This window comes from Lepidothrix coronata, unplaced genomic scaffold (genome assembly GCF_001604755.1).
Source record: "Lepidothrix coronata isolate B3197 unplaced genomic scaffold, Lepidothrix_coronata-1.0 Scaffold126, whole genome shotgun sequence".
Lineage (NCBI taxonomy): Eukaryota > Metazoa > Chordata > Aves > Passeriformes > Pipridae > Lepidothrix > Lepidothrix coronata.
The window spans coordinates 662,074-677,953 of record NW_016690306.1 but is presented as its reverse complement, the minus strand read 5'-3'; the positions used below and the strand labels follow the sequence as shown (position 1 = coordinate 677,953).

At 39.4% G+C, this 15,880-nt stretch overlaps 1 protein-coding gene across 5 annotated transcripts in view; it reads left to right on the top strand.

Moving 5' to 3' along the window:
* SAMD12 (sterile alpha motif domain containing 12) overlaps positions 1 to 15,880 on the top strand; it is a 176,889-nt gene that overhangs the window by 40,823 nt on the left and 120,186 nt on the right. For all 5 annotated transcript variants that reach the window (XM_017826432.1, XM_017826430.1, XM_017826431.1 and 2 more), the window contains exon 3: positions 4,957 to 5,086. In XM_017826432.1, the coding sequence (XP_017681921.1) occupies positions 4,957 to 5,086 (130 nt within the window). The remainder of the gene's footprint in view (positions 1 to 4,956; positions 5,087 to 15,880) is intronic.

Sequence of the window (15,880 nt, the reverse complement as noted above, 5' to 3'; positions counted from 1 at the left end):
GTCCCTGCTAGATGGCAACAACCTTATTGCTTCCTTCCTTTGTTCTTCTCATACCTCACCTTGCAGCTCTCAGCCCCCTTTTCCCTCGAAGTGCCCGACTGATTTAACATAATGGTTCAAAATTAATCAGTTGTACCCACATCTACTCTGTACGAAGATTTCTGTATCTGAAACGCAGCAGGCAGAATCCATACTGTTGGTCTAATATATGATGGTGCTTTTCCTTGCAGCCTTGCCTTGTTTGTGTCCTGTCCTGATTTTCGCTGGAATAGACTTAGTTTTCTTCTTAGTAGCTGGTACAGTGCTGTGATTTGGATTTAATATGAAAATAATGTTGGTCACAAACTGGTATTTTGGTTGTTGTGAAGCTGTGCTTACCCCAAGTCAAGGACTTTTAAGTGTCTCATGCTCTGTCTCTGAGGAGCTGCACCAGAAGCTTGGAGGAAGCATAGGCAGGAGACCTGACCCGAACTGGCCAAAGGAATATTCCATACTGTAGGATGTCATGTTCAGTACAAAAACTAGGGTGGGTGTTGGCTGGAAGGGGCTGATCAGGGATGGGATGAGCATTGGTGAGCAGGTGGTGAGCAATTGTTTTGGGCATCACTTGTTGTACTGGGGGTTTATTTCTCTCTCTTTCTCCTCTTCCTTTTAATTACTATTATTATTTTTATTGATACTATTATCATTAGCTTTATTATATTTACTGTGTTTCACTTATTAAACTGTTCTTATCTCTTATCAGGAGTTTAACTTTTTTTCCTAATTCTCCTCCCCATCCCACTGGGGCAGGGAGTGAATGAGCAGCTGTGTGGTATTTACTTGCCAGCTGGGGTTAAACCATGACAGTCCTTTGACCAACACCGCTGTAACAAAATTGGTTCTGCTTTGGCTTTTTCTAGTTAAACTGGAAACTCCAGAGCAGAGTGTTCCAAGATGTATGTGGGAGCAGAATCTGCCTTAATGCTTTCAGCAGTGCCTCTTTTATCCGTCTGTTTCATACAGAAGCTGGAAGGTCTGACTTTGGGTAAATTTGAATGCAAATATTCATTGACTTTGCTTATATGTCAGAATCAGTATGCTGGCAAACTGAATGTTACAAATAGTAGGAGGCAGCCTTCTTCTAGCAGACCTGCAGCCCTGTTTGACTGAGGACCCTAATCTCCACAATCCCTGGATTTTGTAATCTGACCACGCTTGTAAATACACAAAATGTTACAGTTAGAGAAGCTCTTTTAAATAACTTGTCTCACGGTATGTAAAATAGTTTTAATAATGAGGTTGAACCCTTTGTCACTCAAAAATACAGAAGGCTTTCTTTCTTTCTGGAGTAAAATATGATAAATAAAAACAAAGAAATTCTGGTGAATAAATTGACCTTCAAAACTGGCAGGCTTCGTAAACTGCACCTGAAAGGCTGAAGAGATAACTTGTGCGTCATTGCTTAGGAATAGCAGGGCTTGGTTGCTAATGCTCTTCTAAACACTGAAATACACTCTCTTGTAATGCACAGGCTGTAGTTTCGATTTATTTATTTATTTATTTATGGGTTGATGCTTTTAAATACTGTCTTCTCTGCACCATGGAACAAGGAGAGCGTGAAATTTTGTCATAGAAGTAGTTTTTTCTTCTTCTTGGGCGTCATTTTTATACTTTCAGATACACATAGTAAAAACTGGGGTCAGCAATTTTGAAGAGTTTGTCACAAAATCCTGAAGAAACAGGGTTTCCTTCAAATATACAAGAAAAGGTGAGAATACTGAAGACTTATTCTCATTAGATCTGTATCTTGCACATGAGTTGGCATAGTGTTTGGCAGGATAAAAACTATTAGAGGGTTGCCAGCAAAGGTGGTCTTATGATGTGTTTATGCCAGGAAAATGGAAGGGAAGGCCAGTCTAAAGATAATTTTTGATGTATTATTTTGTTTTAATCAGTTTAGGCCTATTGTTTGACTGAGCTGAAAAACAGAAATAAAGAAAAACATAGTGTATTTTCCACCTGTCTAGGTAGTTTACATATAGTTAATGGCAGAGGACTCATTTAGTAGGTATGTTTATGGTAAGGGTAATTTTCCTTGGTTTACTGGGATTTTGTTTTTGGAACCATTGCTTTTAAACACATGTATTTCTCTAGCTCATTAAGTCCTTATGAATTAGAAAATTAAACCTAATATTTGATGGTGTCAATGTAAAAATGTACTCTTTGGACTGCATTTATAAGCTTAAGTGCAACATGTTTCTATCATAATTCTGAATGCTGGACAGTAATAAGTCAGCATGTATGTTTGCAGTGCAGTGTATATTGCACAGCATAAAAGCTACATTTGAAACCATATTTCAGTTCCATGACCATAGAGAGGTGTGTTAAATTTGTACTGTAATTGTTGATAAACTTGTTCTTCAGCTATTTAACATGATGGTGCTTATACCTTTTAAGAGAACAATAGTTTCTGAACTGAAAAGAGCAGCCTCTCAGTTAAAATAAACATTGGAACTGCTTGTGTACTTTCAGCTCGGAATAAATAGCTTGCAAATCTATAGCTAGTTATACATATTTCTATACAAATATTTGTCATTTAAGTATTTTTATGATGTACAAGAAAAGCCCGTTAACAATTTATTTTTCAAGGGCTGACAGACTTTTCTCTAGTCTTCAGAAATTCCAATGCTCAAGAAATATCTTTAAGCAGTAACTCATATAGAGATAGACATTTAAGTCTTGACCCTGTTGTTCAGGGATTTCTATGAAATCAGAGAGACTGTTAGCGTTATATGGCTATTTTTACTTGTTTATTCCTTTGATGTATTTGTGAAGGACACGCATTTATATATGCATGCAATAAAAATCAGCTAACTGATACCATAAGATTGGGCTCTTCATTGAAATTCAGTTTCTTCTCTGGCTCAAATGGCACTAACAAGCAGGCCAGAGAAGTTCAAAGAGGGGCCTTTGATCTTCCAAGTTGCGTGAGGTGCTTGGAGGAGTTACAGGGCACTTGCTCTCCCTACAGAGGTTGCCCCTTCTCCAGACCTGTGGGGGTTCCTGTATGTGTGGAAGACTGATGAGCTTCTCAGAAGGGGCAGAGGTAGAGCAAGGGCTGTCCTAGTTATAGTACACCCTCAACACCTCTGGAAGGTTCTTTTTCTGTGGATGCCAGGTCTGTCAAGCTTCTGCCTGCTGTATGTTAGTGGGTGGCAGCACGAGATGAGAATGATTATTTGGGGTGGTTTTTTGCACTACTGTGATACCTCTAAATGTGGATGATGTCTGTTAGTGTTTCTGATGAGTTTATTTCTTCAAATAAAAAAAAAAAACTGAGCTAGGGGATGTGCATTGTGTTATATATTCAACCATAATTTTCCTGCTGTTTATCTAACTTCTACATAGGCAATATAAAAGAGATACGGACAATTGGACATGAGAAATTCAAGACACGTTTTCCTGCTGGATTTTTAGGCCTGCCATATTCCCTGGCCCTAAACTTAGTATCTTTGCATGATGTACTTTATGGACTTGATAGGACATACAAAGCACTGGCTTAAAACTGCTTTGGTCCTTAGGGCTTCCAGTAATGAAAAATTTCAAAGCAACTTCGAAAAGGTCTGTCTGACAGAGCACATCTGTGTAAATGCGGGGATAAACCCTGGCTGGCAATATTGGAGGAATCTGCCATGAGTCCTAATAGAGAAGATGGGTTGGGATGACATTCCTCTTCACCTCAAATTTGCATAGTAAAACTTCTCTTGAACCTTCTGCACCACTAGGGAGCTGGAGGACAGTATTCTGCATGCATAGCATGGAAACAGAGACACTTTGATTTTATTCCCTGAAGTCGGTTCCTTGACAAAATAATGAAGTAAATGAATACATTGATGTTCACACCCACTTACATCAGCAATGTCCAGTGTTAAACATTTATTGCTGGTAATAACCACCCATCTGTTTAAGATTTTCTTAGTCTCCTAGGCAGGCTGTGTTGCAAAAAAAAAGATTAAATCACTTAGAATGTATTTTCTTTTTTTGTTGTTTTGCCTGCTTTAACAAGAGGTTTTAAGTCCCTGCAGTTCAGATTGCTTTGAACTCAGCATTCTTGTAGGGTTAAAAAAAGTGTATATGCAAAGGTGAATTGTTTGCTTAAATGAAATGTGACTTTGTACATATAATAATGCAATCAATTTATGAATGTTTATATATGAACTCTTCATCTATTATAAAACTGAATTTTCAGGAAAGTATTGAACAGAGTTCTTTTTAAAATTATTATTTATTATAAAGAGCAACTGTTTTAAGCAGGAGTCCTATTTATTTCATATAAAGATGATTGTAGGAAGGTTAAAGGTAAAGAGGAAGCAGAAAAAATATAGCTGCTTGTAAACATCACTCAAACTATGTCAGCTGAAATGCTCACTATGAACCAATATCCCCAGCTCTATCTCCATTGGCCTTTTCCCAGGCAGAACCAGTCTTTAGGCTTGTTTGCACTAAAGGCCTTTGTTGCAAGGTCTTTCCTAATTGTAGCTGAGGACCATGCGTGGCCTGAGGATATTTCTGGTCTTCCATGGTTATATCCAAGTTGGGACACAAATGGACATCCCTCTTGTGAGTTTGAAGGCTTTAAAGTGTGTATCTATTGCCCTTCGACTGTTGTCACTTGGTCACTCTTTAAACTGTAGTTCAAGTAAGACAAAGTGCAGTATGTTTCTGTGATGCAAGGAACATGTATGCAATGCAAAATAATCTTTAAGGACCTTTCGCTGTGTATGATTCCTGTGTGATGTATTTGAATAACTGGGTCTTGTGTAACGTGCTGGTGATTATTGGATATCTGCCAGTCAGAGCACCTGCTGTCGTGTATTTATTATTTTAATATTGTATATGGATGTCACGGATAAATATTTCTGAAACTTGTGTGCAGACTAAACATAATTTCTACTCTTCATTCTGTATTTCTAGTCCGGGACTGTGAAGCTGACCAAGCCTGTGGCATTATGGACCCAGCAGGATGTCTGCAAATGGCTGAAGAAACATTGCCCTAATCAGTATCAAATCTACAGTGAGTCATTCAAACAGCATGACATAACTGGTAAAGTATGCACTATCAGAAATATTTTACTTACTTAAAATGTGGCAAATTGTTTTACTTTGCTGTTAATAGACTGTGACTATGCACTGAGGGCTTTTTGTTGATTGGATGACTAGAGAGTTGCAAGGTTTAGAGTAGGGGGAATATTCCAGCTTTCTTAGGATGTGGTGATTTCCCCATCTCTCTAAAACATAAGTTTCACATTACTCAGGGTCAATATAACAAGGAAAGAAGTCAGTCTGTATGCAGGTAAAGGCCCCACCCTGTTCATTCCAAATAAATAAAAAACCTCCAAACCCAAACATTAAGAAACATCCTATGGGGAAAAATGTAATTTATGTAAATTTTCTTTTTCATTGAGGTGTTTCACCTTGATTTCATACTCTCTTTTGTGTCTCCCCCTCCCTTTAAAAAGAAATAAAAATTAACCTTAGAGTCCTTAACACCTAGGATGGGAAACGAGCCCAACTGCGCCCCTCCCTAGGCCTGAAGTAGGATCAATACAGCAAGTTCATTTCTGGCAGATGTTTGTCTAACTTTGTTCTGGAAAATTTGCAATGGAGGAGATTTTTGCATCTCTCTATTCCAATATTTTATGACCTTTAAAGTTGGTATTTCCTAGTATCAATCTAAACTATTATTTCCAGCAAACAAAACTGATTCCTGTCCCAAATGTGGCTCGAGTACAACCAACCATTCTTTCTCACAGCCTTTCCGTCTCTGGATAGAGTGCTTCCTAGTTGCACAAACTTTCCTTGTCTAGTCTAAAAATTATTTGTTTGTTCTATCATGGTTTGCCCCCAAATACATGCAGGACCTCCAAACCTTCAAAACTTGGTGTCTTTTCTTAAAAGAATATATTAAAAGAATAGTTGTACTTTATTTTCCTATTTTCTTTAGAAGTTAATATTGATGTTGTCGTTCTGCTTGACTTGTCAACTCCTACTCAGTTTGCTGTAGTTGTCTTTTAGCTGACCACTTTGAACAGACATCAGTTTAGCAAATATAACTTGGGAGTTAAATAGGACTTTTACTCATGTACCAGACAGTAATTAATCTGTAAAAAATTTAATGTGGTACACTAATTTGTTCTCTGAAGTGGTAGTATACCGAACTGGGAATTGGAATTCTCAGACATTTAATGTTAAGCAGAGAATTGAGTTTTACATAAAATTTCAGTCTTAACACTAATGCATTGTTAACATTGTGTGTTTCAGTCAGTATCTGTTTGTATATGTGTACTTGTGGTGTTTCAAATTTTACCTTGATTCCTGTTGCTGTTTTCTTTCTGATAACATATGAATGATTGCAAACATGGCAAACTAAACTGCCAATATTTGTTTACTGTGTAGCCATGAGTACCTATACACACTTACATGTGAGAACTGGTTTGTACTGGTTTGGTAAGTGTTGAGATTTACTACATAACCACTGTGCCTATTTCCTCTCAGTCACCATCTGCTGAATGCAGTCTGTAGGAATGTAGTCTGTGTCTTCACCCATGTGTACAGACCTGACTGCATCCAGAGCACTACCAGAAGAAATCTAAGCTATTTTAAAATATTTTCTAATAGTTTTACTATCATGTTATCTGTTTCTAGAATTAAGGGAGAAGTTGTTTTCATTTCAACTTAAACATAGATGGAAACCTTGTAGTTTCCTTGCATATGTGCAAAACTTTGAACTTTATAGACTTCTGTGAAAAAAAATTGAGATCAATCTTTCTTACTTTAGACAAAAGAGGAAAAAGGAAAATATCTGTATGAGTCTTAGAAAGTAAATCTGCAGGAAAGAAAATAACTTCAATTCAGCAACTACCAAATAAGAAACATGATCGATATTTGTATAGATTTTATAAAAGTATATTGTGATAGTATTATGAGTGAAATCATTAACTCAGGACGATCTTTCCAGTGCTGTTGGTCCCCATTACTCTGATTATTTGAACTCTAATAAAGGTATAGAACAGTGGATTTGTAGCTCAGAAAGGAGCATGGAAACTAATATGAAGATGAAGCCAAGATATTGTAACTGTTCCCAGATATGGCTACAGAAAAATAATGTGATTTTTGAAAATTTCTCAGGAATTAATATGACTTTACAAGCTATTTTGATACGAAAAAATAGGATGGAAAATAGGATGGAAAAGAACTTAAAGAAAGTTCTTATGAAAAGGAGATTGAAACTTTATTTGAAGATAAAATCTAACACATGGTCATAAGCCAGGAAAATAATCTTGGGCAAACATATCTAACAATTGTTAACCATAGGTGTTGAAAAATGTGGCATTTACCTGAGACTATTAGTTGCTGATTACAGTTTATTGAGTTGGGGACAAAAATGCAACCCAAAACGACCTTTTCTTTGCAGAGATTTTGTACCTTTTATTTCTGACAAAGAACAGCTTCAGATATGTAAGAAAAAAAATGCTTCATCTCGAAACTTACCTAGTAAGAAAAAAAATCTTCATATTAACAGTGATCTTGAGGATGTCATGGGACAGAGTGTACTCTCATCAGATTTGCAGATGACAGCAAGTTGGAGGTAACAGTCTATAGACTCAAGAGTAGGGACCATCCATAGACGTTTAGGCATAGGGACCAGACACAGGCTGGAAGAACCTTATGAAATTCAACAAAGACAATTGCAGCTGGGAAGGCTGAGCCTCTTGCACCCCACTCAGCCTGGGGCTGAGCGGTGGGGAAGCAGCTTTGGTGAAAAGGACCTGTGGTCTTGATAGTGAGGAAGATGAAATGAACCAATGTTGTGCCTTGGCAGCAAAGAATGCTGACAGAATCATAGGCACTATTAACAGGAACATAGTAGCCTGATCCAGCACAGTCATTATTCCCTTTTACTCTGCACTTTTTAGACTACAGTCCTTGGATCTCCAGTGCAAGTTAAGGTGAGGGCCAACAAGATGCTCAGGGCTGGAGCACTTGCCCTGTGACCATTGAGGCAGCTATCAGTAAGACAAGAGGGCATGGTCTTAAGCTCTGCCAGGGGAGGTTTAGGTTAGATATTAGGAAGAAATTCTTTACAGAGAGAGAAATCAGACGTTGGAATGGGCTGCCCAGGGAAGTGGTGGATTCTCCGTCCCTGGAGGATTTTAAGATGAGACTGGATGTGGCACTTAGTGCCATGGTCTAGTAACCACGGCGGGGTTGGATGAAGGGTTGGACTTGATGATCTCAGAGGTCTTTTCCAACCCAGCTGATTCTATGATTCTATGAGGGAACTGGGCTTGTTCAGTCTGGGGAAGAGGCAGCTTGCCAGGGTGGGATGGGGGGACTGGCAGTAGCCCCCAGTGTGTAGGAGAAGGTTGTCAAAAACGTGGAACCTGACCCTTCACAGTGATGTGTGAGAGACACCAGACTTGAGCTGAAACAAGAGGCTGAGCTTGAACATCAGAGAAACTTTTTCCCCATGAGAACAGTCGAGCATTGGAACAGGTTGCTCAGTTTCTGTCCTGGGAAGGTTTCAAGCCCTAGCTAGATAAAACCTTGAGAAACCTGATCTGATCTCATAGCTGACCTTGTTTTAAGAAGGTGGTTGTGCCAGAAATCTGCTGGGATCCTTTCCCATCTAAATTCTTCCGTGGTCCCTTCCTATCTAAATTCTTCCATGGTCCTATGATTTGCTGAGTACTTACTGAGTACCTCAGAACCAGTGAAATGCATTTTGCAGCCAGTTAGGCATAATTAAATATGGAAAGATCTAATAAGAAATGGGCAGATTTCTTATGTATCCAAGCATATAACATGCTTGGATTCGGGGAGTAGAACATTTGGTTGACTTATTCAGCAACAGGTCAGAAGTACTCTTCATGGTGTTGGACCCAAAGAAAGAACCAAAATAATTTGAAGGAGTAACATTGAGTGAGATCTAAGGGCATTTGATAGGAATTAGCAGTGATGGGAAAAATAAGACTGTGAAAAGGGAGGAACGAAGATGACAGTGGCCTGTACAACCAAGAAGGCAATGTCATGGTAGGGCCATGTCACTGGAAGCTCTACAGCTGGTGTTGGAGTTTACACCAGTAGGAGGAGAAATAAAAAGTTGCACTGATTTGCCAAGTTTCACACTGATTTTATACTGATGAGTTCCAGGGGATAAACCCGAAAAAAGGAGCTCACTTTATTTGCATTCGTGGCTTTGAATTTGCTGGGCAGCAATACTTTTAAATGACTGGGGAGTTCTAGAGAGATGGGTTGTTCTTTAATGGTCTTATTCTGTACCATTGGAACAAATGAAGATTTTTGCAATGTCTCACAATTAACAGAAACAAGACTGGGCATAGAATGACCAAAGAATAACCATTTTGGGGCAAATGGTCCATTGACAAAGTAATAAAGATGATGTCCAAGGAACGGCTTATGGATGTGTATTGGAAGGGAGGAAAGGGAAGGGAAGAAAGGAAAGAAAGGGAGGGAAGGAGAAAAGGAGGGAGGAAGGAAGGAAACCCTGCTTCACCTTTTATTTCTACACCATGTTTCCCGATGTGCTACTGCATGTCTTCAGAGCATGAGGTTTTAATGCTATGATCATTAAACAAACCTCATTCTGTCAGAGTAATACCCAAGAGGTACCTTGGTCCAATTGAAAGAATTTGATAGGAGGTGCTTGAAAGGACTCAAACCTTTTTAAATTAAACTTTTAAGGAGGAAAGGAACAGGACTCAAGAAAACCTCATTTTAGTTTTAGAAGGGCCCAGAACTTCTGAATAACCATTAAATACCAAACAACAGCTCAGAAAGTGAAATATGAACTGCTACTGAAAACCTGCTGCAAATAGTCTTAAAATCTGGCTAATTCTATGACCTCTAAAGATGCTTGCATTAAATCAGCTTTATTGACATATTTTTATGAAATTTATATAAAATCATGCTTTTAAAATCTCAATTGATTAATTTTTTCTCTTAAGTAATATCTTTGTAGATGTTAGAGTTTATCATATCAGATAAAATGCTCAAGTTATTTAGCATGTTGGTGAAGGGATGGTCTTGTGGTTTAAGATACTACACTGGAATTTGGAGACATCATGGCTCTGTTTCAGGTTACTCTGGCATTCTTTGGAAGCACACTGAATCCTTGGGGTCTAAAAGTTACTCCATACAGAGAAAGTTTGGGGTTTCTTTTAATAAAATTTTCAGAACATATATAATTTAATTATGCCCTTTGTTTCTTAGAACTCAGATGAGTTTTGTGGTGCGACCAGTGCAGTGACTTGGGGATAAAAGGTGTGCAGTGGAGCACAGGAGGCCTAGATGTCACTCCTAGCTCTGGGACAGGAAGGGTGACCAAAACCAGATGGGTTTATTCACTGTGTTGTGACCTCTTGATTGCGTTCAACCTTTGCCATATGTTTTGCTCTCAATACAACAGAGATAAAGATGCCAGTGTTGTCAAATGCATTGTGATATGTATATAAAAGGTGTCTCTTGAGGCAGCTGAGACTTCTCGTTAACAGTCTATTTCATTTGGAACAAATTCTAGTCACTTCCTGATCCTTCCCTTGGCAAGTGATTCCACTATTGTTATCTTTCTTCCTTCCATTATTAATGCATATCACATTGATCCAAAATATCTCGTGCCAGTGATATAATGCACCTAATGTGAGGACTGATGCAAGAAGCAAAATGTGGTGTTCTATAAAGTGGCCTCTATGGGTATTCTGTTACCTAACACCTGTCCCACAAGAGTCTTCTCACAAATCCTACTGTAGTTACAGTAGAAGACTACACAAACTGGCACCTTTTCTTAGATTATTTTATTGAACATCGTTTTATTGTCCCTTATAAACAGGTCACAACCTACCCTCTAGGCTGTTATTGGTAGAGCAGTCTTTATGGTCAAGTGTAGGATGGGTACCAAGCAAAGAAGGTCCTGGGTCAGGTCAGGGTGTTGTAGGAAGTACTTAAGCCTCCTTTAAAGCATTGTTAAACTTTTGCTTACCATGTTTTTCTTTGATTGGTCCCAAACCTGTAGCAAGTTTTGAACATTCTTCAGCACTGTCATATATCTCAGAAAGCACCTTCATTGTGTCCAAATTGAGGTAATTTCCAATAAAGTATTCATTATTTTCCTTGTTTTGCATGTGACAGTGCTCTTCAGCACAATAGATGCCTTCTGCCAAGCAGTGTTCGTCTGATAGTGGATAGCAGAAGCAACTTCCATCTCCAGCCATCTCTGTGAAGCCCTTCCCTTCTCTGTGGTGCAAAGCTTAAGCCAGCCTTACCCTCAGTCCTTATTTATACCACTTTTCCATCCTCCTTCTGTGAGGTCTTAATAGCAATGTTGGTTGGTGGGCTGTCAGATCAATCCTGACTACATCCATCTGCAGTTTAAAAAATAAAATAAAATCACTGCTTCACCCTGGAGAGAGCTTTTATTCTGCTGCCTGGATAAGGTCAGACCTATTTGCAGCATTCTTTGTGGAACTGTGATGCTCATGTTGGAAAATGTAAGGGACTAAAGAGTTTTCCTTGTTTCATACTTGGCTGCTCTCAAATTTTTAACATGTAGAACACATCAAAGAGTGATAGGTGCTGGGATAAGGCTCCTGTTTGCATAATATGTAGCAACTGTTCTTTTTGCATGGAAAATAATATCAGAAACATATTAATGTAACCCTGTGTTTGTATAGTGGAGAATTGAAAGAAGTTGGAAAAGCGGAAATCTTTTCATTATTCAGCCTCTTACTGATACAGAAAATTTTGTATGAAAGTAATCTCTTATGTCTCAGCAATGGTTTCTGGGTTTTGCTTTGTGATCAGATTGTAGCTCATGTAATATGTAGCGAAATTCCACAACAGGACACAAGACTATAATGGCTCATGAGAGATCTGGTTTGACCAGGAAGACTCATCTGCAGTTGAGAAGGGGACAATGAGGCACTCGAACACTTTGTGGGAGTTGTAATTTAAGTATTAACATAGTTGATTATTTTCTGATCAATTGTCTTTTCTGTGAAAAGTAATCTGTGGAGTTTATCAATTAGTAATGAAATGGAGCTATTTTCTTCTCTGTGCAAAACCAGCGGGGAGTGTTTGATACTATTATTTGTTACATAAAATCCCGTGTGGAAGAAGTGATAATATCATCTGTTCTGTTTGATAGGAAAGGGAAATTGAGAATGGACAATTGAGGCATTTTTGGCCTTGCTTGCCAATGACATACTAAATTCTATATCTACTAAATTCAGAATGAAGCTTCCACTCTCCCGCTTCATTATCAGCTGTGAGATCTGCTGTGCAAGTAGCTGATGAATGTTTTACACCATTTTCTGTCTTGCTGTGTATTTTTTGGGTCTGGTTGCTTTTCCTTGGGAGGCTCTCTCCACTGTTAACTACCTGAGAAGATCTCTCATGGCCTCAGTAAAAAATTGCTCTACAGCATACTCAAAAGTGAATTGCACTCTAGCTGCCTCTTTTTCCTTCGTCTGTTACTATATAAGAATTCAGTAAGAGCCAGGTTTGCTATAGCTGTTACTCCTGCCTGATGTAGAGCACAGAATTCAAATCATCTTTGAACTGAAAAAATATAATTCCTGTCCTTTAGCTTCAAATTTGAAATTCCCTGTCAACTTAGCTTAGATGAGTTCTTCTGTACTCTTACAGTATGAGTATTAAGGGGACAGAAGAAAGAGGTATACTGCACTTCATTTGAAGCAGTGTTTACTTGCTCCTCAGTACTTACTGCTCATGTGCTGCCAGTTGTTGGGGAAATAATATTACATAATTATACATGCAATGATAATTGGATTGTTCCTTCCCTCTAACACAAGGTTTTTTTCATTTTAATTTAATCTTGTTCTATTTATTTTACTAATTTTTTCCTAACTAGAGATCATATCATGTTTTACCATTCCACTTAGAAAGATCTTAGTTGTACAGTTTTCATAAACCTGATCCACTCTGTTCTCTACAGAACTCTGATTCACATCAATATCGTGTAAAATGCACCGCCAGAACCTCTCACCATGGCAGCCAGTTTCAAAATCAGTTTCTGTTTCTTACTCAGAAGGGATCTAAAAATGTGAATTAGGGTAAAATAGGGAAAACTGTATCAAGTGTCTTAGCAAAGCCTATTTCAGGAATTCTCAGTCCATATTGTAAAGCTTTGTGATATTTCCTAGTTTGCTGATAAGGCTGCACAGTGTATGTGCAAGAAGAACTGAACACTGATTGTGATCCACTGACAGAGCCAAAAACCTTATGAGCTACTGATTTAATCTTTTGGTTCTTACCCGTCTATCTTAGGTGATTCAGGCATCCAGCTTAAGTGGAATTTCTAAAACCAAGGGTAAGAGAGTAAACTGCTGAAGTAATCAGTGGAGAGGCAAAGGATGCCTCCAAACAAATGAATTTAATGGATTTAGTATAGCCAAGAGAAGACTTTATGAAAACACTCCTTTTATGTTCACCTTTTTCTTAGTCTACCTTTTCTTTTGAGACCCTTCGCATGATCTTGACAAAGCATGCTTTTTATCAACTATTTTTTCTTTAGCTGCTTTATAGGGGGTTTGATTACTTTATTATTAAAATTCTAACATTTTGCCCAATATCGAAGTTCTACCCTCTCATTTTATTTCTTAGAATCTTCTTTTTCTATGAATTTTTGGATCCATCACTAACTGTTAGTGATTACATTATTACTTTACCATGTTCCTTGATCAATCACTAGGTTATGGGATCCCTTTATCCAGAAGCTAGACAAAGTGAAGCACCCTTGTTGTTACTTTGAAGACCTTCAAGAAGTAGCCCGAAGCCACAGAATGCATTGTTGTTAACCCTGATGGCCCTTCTTTATTTCCTTTTTTTTTTATTTCCCCACTTGATTAATACTGCTAAACTACTTCAGTATCCCAAATCTTCGTTCGCAAAGCCTAGCCATGACTTCAGTATAGTGGATAATGGTCTGAAATCCTTCCACTCAAAGGACGAGGTCCTTAGTTTAGAACTGGCCATTGAATATTTAGGGCTTCTCATGAATTGTGTTGGTTCCAAGTGTTGTGCCCTGACTGAAGTCTCATTAGGTTGCATTCTGGGTTGCTGTTTTAAGACTTCTGCTGTATCTCTGGAGTCTGGAACTTACTTTTCCAGCTTGGTTAAACTGATGGTTAGTACTGCTGAGCTCTCATTTCCCATCAAGTCAGGCTTTCCTGCAGCACTTCAGAAGTTCTGGATCCCACTCTGGTGGGAACCAGGAAAAAAATAGGAGATATTGCAGGGTCTCCTTTCGGGTTACTTGTGCTATTGATGGGAAAGGAGTATTTGTCACCTTTGCTCTGCAGCTATGAAGTCAATTTTATGGCTCAGTTGTAGGTAAGGAAAACTTAGATGAGGAAAACTAGAGTGATTAAGTGGAGGAGTTGTTAGAGGACCTTACAGTTCTTCACTTCAAAAAAGTGAATTAATTTACTGCGTAGTGGGTGTGTGTTTGTGATATCAGCGAGCAGCTAGAGCTGATTCTTTTTATTTCAGCTTATTACTTGCCAGCGTGTGCTATTCATGATATGGGGATTTACTCTTAGTGTAATCTTATAATTATTTGGCAGTGTTCCTCAGTCTAATAACACAGCTAACCTTAACAGTGAAATGCAGAAGGAAGCCCCCCTGGAATCTGAACCTGAATGAAGCCATGGGTGAGAGTTTGACTTCTGTTTTGGACATCAGGAAGAATTTCTTCACTGAAAGGGTGGTCAGGCATTGGAATGAGCTGCCCAGGGAGGTAGTGGAGTCACCATCCCTGGAAACGTTCAATAAACAACTGGACATGGCTCTTAGTGCTGTGGCTTAGATGACATGATGGTGTTTGGTCAAAGATTGGACTCGATGATCTTGGAGGCCTTTTTCAACCTTAATGATTCTGTGATTCTAAGTGTGTATTTAATCTCTCTCATCTGGTCAGTCTGCAATACGTCGTGTCCTTCTCTCACCCCTGTGTGTCGCCGTTGCCTGATACCCTGTGACTCTTCCCAAGCCAGACGCCCTCCATCAGTTATGCTGTGATTCCAGCTTCTTTATGGTCTCTGTTTTTTAGTAGATATGTAGACAACAACTCTGCTCTTGCACCAAGTCTCTGACAAATGGATTAACCCTATCTGTCGCAGCCCTGTGTTCTCAGCTGTGTTCTCATTCCACTCCCGAGACCCTCAGCCAGGACTCAAGGCATGACCTTCAGATGAGCTCGGCCCCCTCAGCTGACCCCTCCCAAATTCCCCCGCTGCGGCTGGGCAAACAGCCGCCTGCAGCCTCCAGGACTTTCCTACAGTACCTCAACACTTCAGTGACTCCGAGCTGGTGTTTGGAAAGGCCTGTGGATGCCCTTGGGAAAGCTGCGGGTTTCCCCTCTTCCTTTGCACAGCACGCAGAGCCCCGCGGTTGCAGTACCGGGCGCTGCCTCGAGGGGGCGCCGGCGCACCGGCTACTGCCCCGCCGGCACCGGGATGCGCCCGGCGGTGCGAGGGTTCGATCCCGGCGGGATCCCGGCGTTTGTGCCCTCCCCTGCCATCGGGACCACAGCGCTCCGGAGGGCGCAGACCTGCGGTCCTCACCCCCAGCTTCCCCTCTCTGCTAATGAGCCTGTCAGGGCGTCATTTGTCATGTCCCTCTTTGAAAATGATTCTGTTTGTGGAAATACCAGCCCAGACAGCTGAGCCTCTTGCAGAGAGCAAAGAGGCTGGGGGAGAAAGGATTTATCCCTTCTCTATCTCCCCTATATTACAATAAAAATAAAATCCAAAGCTGCCTTTTTTTTTTTTTTTTTTTTTTTTTTTTTTTTTTTTTTTTT